This window comes from Aplidium turbinatum, chromosome 3, assembly GCF_918807975.1.
Source record: "Aplidium turbinatum chromosome 3, kaAplTurb1.1, whole genome shotgun sequence".
NCBI classification, from domain to species: domain Eukaryota; kingdom Metazoa; phylum Chordata; class Ascidiacea; order Aplousobranchia; family Polyclinidae; genus Aplidium; species Aplidium turbinatum.
In genome coordinates, this window is record NC_137474.1 from 25,098,066 (window position 1) to 25,108,527 (window position 10,462).

At 40.5% G+C, this 10,462-nt stretch overlaps 1 protein-coding gene across 1 annotated transcript; it reads right to left on the minus strand.

Moving 5' to 3' along the window:
- Positions 1-6,191: 6,191 nt before the first annotated feature.
- LOC145766650 (uncharacterized) lies at positions 6,192-7,340 on the minus strand. The gene has a single exon (XM_082578364.1). It carries the CDS (start codon positions 7,338-7,340, stop codon positions 6,192-6,194), a length of 1,149 nt encoding a protein of 382 aa, XP_082434490.1.
- Positions 7,341-10,462: the final 3,122 nt, after the last annotated feature.

Here is a 10,462-nt window from a genome sequence, read left to right on the forward strand (position 1 = left end):
AAAAAACAAAATCTGTATGGTACTTACCTTAGGTGAGGTGACAATTGACCTTCACGATGTTACGGAGAATGTCAGTAAGCAACCTACTAAAATTACAGGGTTTAACGGTAACCAGTTCTACCTGACTAGAACAATGGCCTGACAGAGTACAGGCTTAGAAGCTTCAATCTTTGGCAGACCTGACAAGACTGCCCAAAGTGAAGATCTATTTACAAAATTTAAACAAAGTTTACAGCATGGCGGGCTCAAAGGCACAAACCAAAAAATGAATCCTTGGCAGACCTGAAAAGACTACCCTAGGATAACAAACAACTAGTTACAAAGTTCAAAGAAACTTTACAGCATGGCAGGCTCAAAGGCACACACCAAAAAAATGAATCCTAGGCAGACCTGAAAAGAGTACCCTAGGATAACAAACAAATTACAAAATTCAAACAAACTTTACAGCATGGCAGGCTCAAAGGCACAAACCAAAAATGAATCCTTGGCAGACCTGACAAGACTACCCTAGGATAATTAAACAAATTACACAACTAGCTAAAGTGAGCTAGACAAAGGCACATACCATAAATGAATCCTTGGCAGACCTGAAAAGACTACCCTAGGATAACAAACAAATTACACAACTAGCTAGAGTTAACTAGACAGGCATAACCTTGCACCAAGCAAAGGTATGTTTTATAAATGATGTCTAAAACGTTTTCTGCCTAGACTGGATAAAGTGCAGGCCTTACTTATTAGAAGAAATGGTGTATTGAAAACGACAATAATAAAACGAAACAAACAGTTGCTTACCGAATTCTTACATATTCCCTAGTCACTCCAAATCTCCAGTTCTCCAAATTTATAAAACAATGACCACTCCAGTCCATGCCAAAACGTAAAAAGCAAGATCAACTAGCAAAAATTGTTAATGCATGGCCGGGTCACTCAAGCATGAAAATAGAATGGAGCAGAGATACAACAATAATATTAAATGGGCGGGGAATCGTTTCTAACATAGGGTAGCAATTAACAACACGAGCGAGGGCAGAAGCACGAACGCACCAACGAGTAGGACACAAACTCAGAAAATTGCAGGCAACTTCATCGGAACCAAAAAAGACATGAATAAAGATTTACCTTTAGAAGATACGATTCACGAATTACAACTGCAACACTTTGAGCGAAGTTTAAGGCATCGGCAATGAGCCTCACCTCCTTTACAACGTTATGTAGCCTACCTTAAATTGTCAGAATTTTCTAGAGGGGGGCTGAAGCAATTATCGAAAATTTCAGGGGGGGCTGAATTAGCTCCAGGGGGGGCTGCAGCCCCTTGAGCACCCCTACTTCCCGCGCCCCTGGCTATAAATGTGTCATGTCAAATGCACTTCTTCATTTTGGTGCAAAATATCTTAAGTGGAACAAGAAAGGAGATTACATACATAACGTAACTTTCTTTTTTCTTTTTTAACTTTTTTTTTTTTCTTTTTTCAAAATATCTTAAGTGGAACAAGAAAGGAGATTACATACATAACGTATGCTTCTTTGTGATGTCATAGATGTTGCCATCATGTTGCTTGGTTTCCATTGGGACAAATTGATTGAAACTTTGTCGTGGCGGATGGAGGTTGTCCTTAGTAATTCTGAAGTTTTTTTCTGCAGATTGGATTACGGTTATAATATTTAATATCTTTTCAGGAATTCAGGTTTAGAGGTTTTCTTTGCAGATTAAATTACAGCTGTAATATTTAATATCTTCTCAGGAAGTACAGGTTTAGAGATTTTTTTTGGCAGATTAAATTACATTTGTAATATTTAATATCTTTTCAGAATTATCGATTCTTTACTGTTTGCATGTTTTTTCAGACCTTCTGATGATCCGTTAGGTGAAACAATTTGTAAAGGCTTCAGATAGTAATAACTAATAACTATATTTGATTTAATTCGCTCTGCTTTGCTATTTTGCTTGGCATTGAGCACTTTTTGTAGTATTAATAGTTTTCATTGTTTTAACGTAACTTTCTATTTTTATCAGTAGTAAACAAACAAGTTTTTTACCAGTATATCTGTAGTCTAAACTGACAAACAATAAACATTCAATGGCAAGTTAGAATAAACTTATTGGGTCTATCCTAGAAAACTAGCCACAAAAATGGGCAATTTTTTTATTAAATTCACATATTCTTAATGAACAGCAAAATTGTTGATTGTGACAAGTATAGATTTGACCAGTGCATCATAATTTGCACATGCCTGATATAGCCTTTCCTAGATTTACATAATGTAATCAATATCTTTTAAAAATTCTTCAGTAGTAATAACCTGCACAGTGTACATATATATTTTTATAAGAAAATGAACTTTCAAAGCAGTTCACCAGAGAATTTTAATATTGATTCTATTTGAATAAGACCTTCTGATGATCCGTTAGGTGAAACAATTTGTAAAAGCTTCAGATAATAATAACTATATTTGATTGGTGTACATATATATATATTTATAGACTTTGAATAGACAAAAGTAGCCTACTGTTTAATCTTGAGTCTAGGTCAATTTCCATTGGCAACAAGTGCCTTCCTTTAAAGTATAACCAGTGTCTACTATTCAGTGACGTTCGGTGGCTTAAACCGTTGGGAAAGCAACTTGGAAATATGCTGCAGCAAGGTAGTAGGCACGAAGGGCGTAACCGTCGGGCGAAGCCCGAAGGCGTGTTGCCTTCGGCAACACTTCCAGCGGGGGTCTAGGGGGCCTCCCCCAGAAATTTTTGAAAAACACTTCCAATTTGGTGCGCTCCAAGAGCATTTCCAAAACAAATCAAAACTAAAAATCTGTCAAATTGTGCTTCGCCTATTTCGTGATCATACATCCATTTAATGTTTAGAAGTCATGAACAATCTTAATTTTAACGTTGCAGGACCAAAATCCAGTGTTAGACATGGAATAATACTTGTCTAAATATTTAATTCGTCATGAATGTTCATTCTCAGATATTCAGTTAGGCCTACACTACAAAAACTAAGTTAACGCTTAGGCCTAAACATTACAACCGCAAGCAATTTGTACAAAAAGCTGGATAAGTTTTCCTCCTGCGTATAGAAGCTTAACGAACTAAATATTGCATCCGCACCTGAACGTTCATTGGCGAAGTAACGTTATATCAACGCTGTAAAAAGGGCAAAGGCATGACTATGAAAGCTAGTAGGCTAAAGTACATGGCGAGGAGACATAAAAAAGCAGCAACAATCTTTTCGCCTTTATGATGCTGTGCTGTGTACCGTGACGAGAGACCATTCTGTGCGTATGACGAAATAGTCTAGCGATTATACGCATTGACGTCACTGGGAAACCAACTCTAACCATAACACATCTGATTGGCCAAGCAGCTGGTGACGTTTTGCAAAATGAGTGAGGATTGGATAAAACGAAGGCGTTTTTTGACGTTTTTGAACGTGGGAAAAGCAACTTTGCAAGTTGATTTCCCTGGAGCCTCAGTGATTGTTTCTGACAGGAGCGTTTGCGTTAATTGGCATTTATAGGCAAGACATGCGGTTTGGTGAGGACTTAGACTACTCACAAGCGTTACGAGTAATTCTAGTCACGAACACAGTAACTTTCAAGTTGAAATAGACGTGATAAAAATAATAAGAAGTTAAACCTAGAATTCAGTCATTATATTTTGCATAGTTTTCGCTCAGGTAAGCACTGCTTTCCCTCACCGATCGTCACTGCTAATATTCCTGGCAGAAAAGTTTATCAACTAACCAGCCTTTCAACAACCTATGTGGTTACAAGAGTAGGTGCTCACTGCCTACCTACAATCCCTCCTCGGTCTGCCTCAATCATAATTGCAATTGTTTCTTGATTTATTTATTGAGTTAGTGAGTTGGGATAAAAACCTGATTTTGTATAAACTTATAATGGCTTTAACAACGATAACTTAAATCCGAAATCCGTGGTACACATTGGCATTTCTCTAGCTTGCTATTTCGATAATAATAATAATGTTATGGTTTTATTTATTGTCGCTCTACAACAGCTAAGGTCTTTTAGCGACAGGGCTCATTTTTAATTTATATCAGGTTTACGATGTTATCACATTATTACCCGACTCATTCTCACTGCGCTATGCAGGATAGAACACAATCGGTACCGTTTTTAAAGTCTTCGGTTTGACCCGACCTGGAATCGATCTCAGATGTACCAGCACCAGAGCCGAAGGCGAAACCACTCGGCCACTGAGCTGGTTGCTATTTCGATAATGAAAAGAAACTCAACACAAAAGCAAAATTGTGACCAGAAACAACGGCTCCCGGCACGCAGCAAAAAGCGACAATCAGTTGTGAAATCTCTTTGCAGCCAGGCAAGCCACATCACGCAGAACACAAAAAACAACGCAAATTCAATGTCAACAAATTTTCATCACAATTTCAATTCTAAACAAATTTTCATCACAATTTCAATTCTAAACAAGTTTTCATCACAATTTCAATTCTAAACAAGAGGGCAATTGGCCCGCCGGAACATTGCGGCCCCTAATTATGGCACATAATTACAAACAAAAGTTGAAGTAGAAGGGTCGATTCCCGAAATGCAATACACAGAAAGTATGTACATCAAAGCTACACAGAAACGATGACTATCCTTTATAGCAGTGCAAGGCACTGGGATACCCTGGCCACAATGGCCTGGCGAATACTTACACGATTAACCATTAATATCTACGTTAGTTTCATGAGACACACACAGTAGCAAACAAATCAAAGGCACTACACAGTAACTAACTAGCTACTTATGGTGAAACAAATCACTGAGATCGCTGGCGAATACTTACACGATTAGTATTTACATCATTTTCATGAAACACACAATAGCAAACAAATCAAATGCATTACACAGTAACTAACTAGCTACTTATAATGAGGCCGATCACTGAGATCGCTGTAGAGCATACGTTACTAAGACACGTTGTTGAGTTACGCATATTGGGGCCCTGCGAATGACACATAGGAATACGCAGGTTAAACAGATTTGCGCGGTACATATCTACAATACACTACAAATTTAAATGAAAGGCAAGGGTGGTACAGATGCCTCCACGACACCCGCTAACAACAGACCAGGGCGGGGCCGGGTCCAGAACGCATTCAAGCATTCCCCACGGGAGCAACGCACGATATATCCCTTAGGACCAGATCCACTTTGACCTCACCCGATGCCTCATCCACCACTGAGACTGCCACCCTGACGCGCCGGACAATCGGTTTTCCTTTCCTAATTTGGGGGATGATCTTATGGACTCTCCCCAGACGGTACCTCCCTCTCTTAGTTATATCTTCTGGGGAACCAACCGGTACCCGGTCAATTGGTCGAAAGACAATTGGTCGACAGTCATTTGGTCGACAGACATTTGGTCGACAGGACGTTTGGTCGACAGACATTTGGTCGACAAGACATTTGGTCGACAGGACATTTGGTCGACAGGACGTTTGGTCGACAGACATTTGGTCGACAGACATTTGGTCGACAGACAATTGGTCGACAGACATTTGGTCGACAAGATGTTTCGTCGATAGGACATTTGGTCGACAGAACGATTCATTTTAGGGTTAGGGTTAACTAACCCTAACCTAATCCTAACCTAGCCCTAACTCTAATCTAACCCTACCCTAACCTTAACTGTAACCCAAATGTCCTGTCGATCAAATGTCTTGTCGACCAAATGTCTGTCGACCAAATGTCTGTCGACCAAATGTCTTGTCGACCAAATGTCTTGTCGACCAAATGTCTTGTCGACCAAATGTCTTGTCGACCAAATGTCCTGTCGACCAAATGTCTGTCGACCAATTGTCTGTCGACCAAACGTCCTGTCGACCAAATGTCTGTCGACCAAATGACTGTCGACCAAATGTCTTTCGACCAATCGACCGGCCACCAACCAACCACCACTAATTGGCCAGGCTGTAGGTTTACCACCAAACTGGCCCATTTTTTTCTACCCTGCAGGGAAGGTAAATAGAAAGAGATCCATTTCTCCCAGAAACTGTGAGATAGAGCCAGGTTATACCTATAGTCTCTCCGTAACTCATCTCGGTCATGAGGATTTCCTACTGATGAAAATGGGCTCAAGAAGGGGTTAAGGAGTGCGGCTGGGGTGATAACGGTAGAATCCTTACGTTCATCACAGACAGGGACTAAAGGTCTTTCGTTGACTATTCTTGTGGCACTACCCGTAAATGTAAGAAGTTCAACAAAGTTGGGTTTCCGTGATGAGTTTCCAATAACGTGGGAAAAGGCAATTTTGAATTGCTTGACCATTGCTTCCCAGGCCCCTCCCTGGGCCGGGCATACGGAGGAATGAACTCCCAGTTAATTCCATTTTTTCGCAAAGAAGTTTGAATTTCAGAAGACTCCAGAATTTCTGGCAGTCTTTTAGATGCCGCTTGAAATGTGGTCCCGTTATCTGAGTACATGTTACGTATAGATCCACGCAAGTCTACAAATCTGGTAAATGCTAAAACAAATTCACTGTAAGATAGTGACGTCACAAGTTCCACATGGATTGCTCTACTCGCAAGGCAGGTAAATAACAATCCCCATGCTTTCTTTTGGCTTCTTCCTTCCACAAACGTCATTGGACCAAAATAATCTACGCCACTGTTGAAGAAGGGTTTGTTATAGGCCGTGGTTCGTGGTAATGGTAGATCCGACATAAGCTGCCTGATACACTTTGCTTTCTCTAAGGCACATGGATCGCAGTCATGCAAATAATGTTTCACCGAGGAATTACCATTTGCAATCCAAAAACGTTGGCGAGTAGATAACAGTGTCTGTTGCACACCACAGTGATAGCTATCACAATGAGCGTCAAGGACAACTAGCCGTGTCAATGCGTGCCTCGAAGGCAAAATAAGAGGATGCTTCGCATCGACAGTTATTTCGGGAGACTTACTCAAACGACCTTCAATACGAAGTCTCCCCCGTGTGTCCACACAAGAACGATACTTTTTTAGAGAGCGCAACTCCCTCAGGCACTGTTTATCAGCGCTAGCTTCGATCGAAGCAAGACGTTTTGTTACCACATCGATCGACTCTGGCAGACCGTCACAACTTAACAAATCTCTATACACTACTTTCTGTACGTAGGAAACAACCCTATTTAAAGCGTCCTCTAGATAAGATGCATTTAACTTTGGTTTTACATACCCATGTTTCTTGCATTTGGATACAATGAACTCCGTGAAAGCTACAAGATAGGCGGCTCTCTTTTTCAACACGTACAAAGTAGATGCGGTTTCGATCATCTTGCTAATGGAGCCAGTTGCATTTTCTCTTACCGTCATCTCCGGCGACAGTTCCATTTTACGAATAGCAGCATCTGCTCCATTCACCGTTGGGACCTCGCCTTCTAGTCCAGTCGTTGAAGGGTTTTACCTTGACTTAATTGGTGTAAAGCTGAAATTTTGCACATTGGTTCTGTTCATTATGTACAATGACCAAAAAAAAATCCCCGTCAAAATTTTTTGGTGAAAAAAAGTTATCCGCTATTTTCGAAATTCCGCCATTTTTTTCAAAATGGCGGATATACAATTACTGAATTATTCAATTTTTATGAAATTATAGTTAGTGTTGGTGCTCATTTAAAAGTAAATTTTATACTGCAATTATTTCACACTGGCAAAGTTTTGGTCCACCGTGATTGCCGGAGGAAGTTTACGGATACACGGAAAAAGAGTTCAGAAAAAATGCCTGCAAAGAAATTACCGTCTGTGACAAGGAAATTCAAGCTTCTGGAGCCTCCAGTAGGCTATACTGCGTCAAAAAGGTGCTGATAGGATTAATGCTGCTAGTACTAATAGAGGGGACAATACTGTTGCGACAGCTGGTCGAAAAGTACACATAGACTGTCGTAAACGTTATACCAACCCAATCGATATACACTGCAGCTTAAGACGAACAGAGAGGAAAGTGGGTCCTGCCTCACGGGGAAACAAAGTGTTCGAATTTTTGATGGCAATTTCCACAGTAAGACTCATTGTTTGTTTTGTGGGACTGGAGTTCTCACGGACAGACCTGGCTTTAGTTTTGTTAAAACAGATGTTTTTACAAGGACTATATTAGAGTGTTGTGAGAGACGTTCTGACAATTGGTCATGCGCCATGAAAGGTCGTATTGAATATTACGGTAGCGATTTGCATGCTGCAGACTGTTTATACCATCATTCTTGTAGTGTTAATTTTATATGTGGATTTAACGTACCCTTGCAATGCGGCAGAGTACCTGAGGCAAAACGTCTAAAATCTGGGCGACCTAAGGATGAGGAACAGGACCAGGCATTTCTAAAGATGTGTTCCCATCTTGAACGGAATGATGAAGAACAGTTAACGATATCAGACCTCAGATCTAAAATGAAGGAGTTTTTAGCAAATGATGATTGCCTTCCTTAAGGATCAAAATATCTGAAGACCCAATTATAGAAACAGTGTGGTGAATCTATTTATATAGCTGAAGGTCAGGGCCTTCATTGCATTGTCACTATGAGAGAGAAGACATCCGAAATCCTCCGATCTCATTACCTAAAAACAAGACATGAGGATGATGAAAAGTCACAAAAGAGAGAAATAGTTAAAACTGCGGCAAGGCTCATCAATAATGGTGTTCCAACTGTTAATGATCACTATCCAAGCACAGACGCACTCCTAAATAATAATAATAATCGTGTTTCATTTGCGCCCAAGGCGATACATAACATACAATGACACTGCGATCACAGATGTGATAGCCTACAACAGACGACAGGAGGCAGCGAAGTGACATATAGGCTTAGTCTTCGAGTCAGCTTCTCTCCTTATTTTGGGTTGCCATTAAGTGTCTGTGTCTAGACACAGTCGCGTGCTCTGGAGCGGTGTCGAACCCACATCCTTTCGAACGTCGCGCAGACGTTCTCACCACTTCGCTACGCAACCGACACTCAATCTCGGTCCTGAAGACGCAGAAGACATCCTGAAGCGCAGAAGGCATCCTGAAGCGCAGAATACATCACTGGCTGGTTATGTACCTTTTTCTCAGGATCAAACCCTGAGGAATATTGTGAATGGTGTTGTGGCCGAGAATGACGTTAATGTAGGCATAAACAAACGAAAAATGATCGACTTGATCAGTAAAACACTTCGGGGTAGTCAAAAGGCTGCAAAGTGATCAATGTCCCAGGGGATGCTGATGTTCCGATTGTGAAGGCTACTGTTGTTAATGTAATGTCATACTCGACAACGTTGATTGAAGAAGACACAGATCTGTTGGTCCTGCTTCTTCATTATGCGCAACAAGCAAACAAAGATCTATATTTCCGTTCCGACAAGGAAAATGCTGACAAAGTGTATCAAATAAACGAACTGAAAATGGTGATGGGTAAAGAATTATGTTCCCAATTACTTTTTCTACATGCCTACACTGGATGTGACACAGCATCAAGAATCTTTGGTGTTGATAAGCAATTTGTCTTTCACAAGCTGGTAAAGGGTGCTGCTACTCTGAAAGACTGTGCCAATTACTTCCTTCTTCCAAAGCAGACAGCAGCATCCATTGTGAACAAAGATTGTCAAGCAATGGTTGTGATTTTTGGGGGCACGCGGACGGATTCCCTCTCGTCATTGCTACAGATTACTAATAAAAAAGTAGTCTCTTCCCAATCATTTGTGACGCCTACCAGAACGCCCAGAACGCCTACCACCTACTGAGTCATCGACAAAATTTCACTGTCTAAGGGTTTACTACCAAATAATGGTCTGGCTAGGACAGGAGGTGATATGGAAACTTACGGGTGGGGTTGGAAACTGGAAGGCAGTCAGTTTGTGACAACAGAGTCGGACATGGATGCTGACCCAGATTCCCTCTTATAGAACCTACAGCAACTGTACAACTGGCTGTAGCACTGCCAGGTGGAGCTGTAGGCAGAATAATCTACCCTGTACTGCATCATGTGGACAGTGCAACTTGATGCCTGTAACAATACGTACAATCAGTCATTACTGGATGAAGATGATGACCAGGACTAATTGATGGAGGTTTTTACGTAATTTAACGTGGAAAGTAACCGCTCACACATCATTGGCCAGTTGTTCAATTTTAAGTTATCTGTTATTTTTTCTTGCCTTCAACCGCACTACAGTATATAACCTTGTGAAGTTTTATTTTGAATGTTATTCGCTCTGAGGATGCGCGTTCTCATGGTGCGCGAAACGTCAGTAAAGCAATAAACCATCCTGTTTGTTGTAGCTTTTACTTTCAATTTCATCAGATGAACGTTGCAACTAGTACTAGAAGCGATAATTGTCCTAATGAACACCCAAACTTTTCAGTATTCAACTGAATGTAAATAACTTAATAAGTGGTCTGCCATTCCTGTACAGCCAATGTTTCACGTTATTGGTTTTGTTTCATATAAGTCTTTCCATTAAACTAATGAGTTAATTTCATTTTCAAT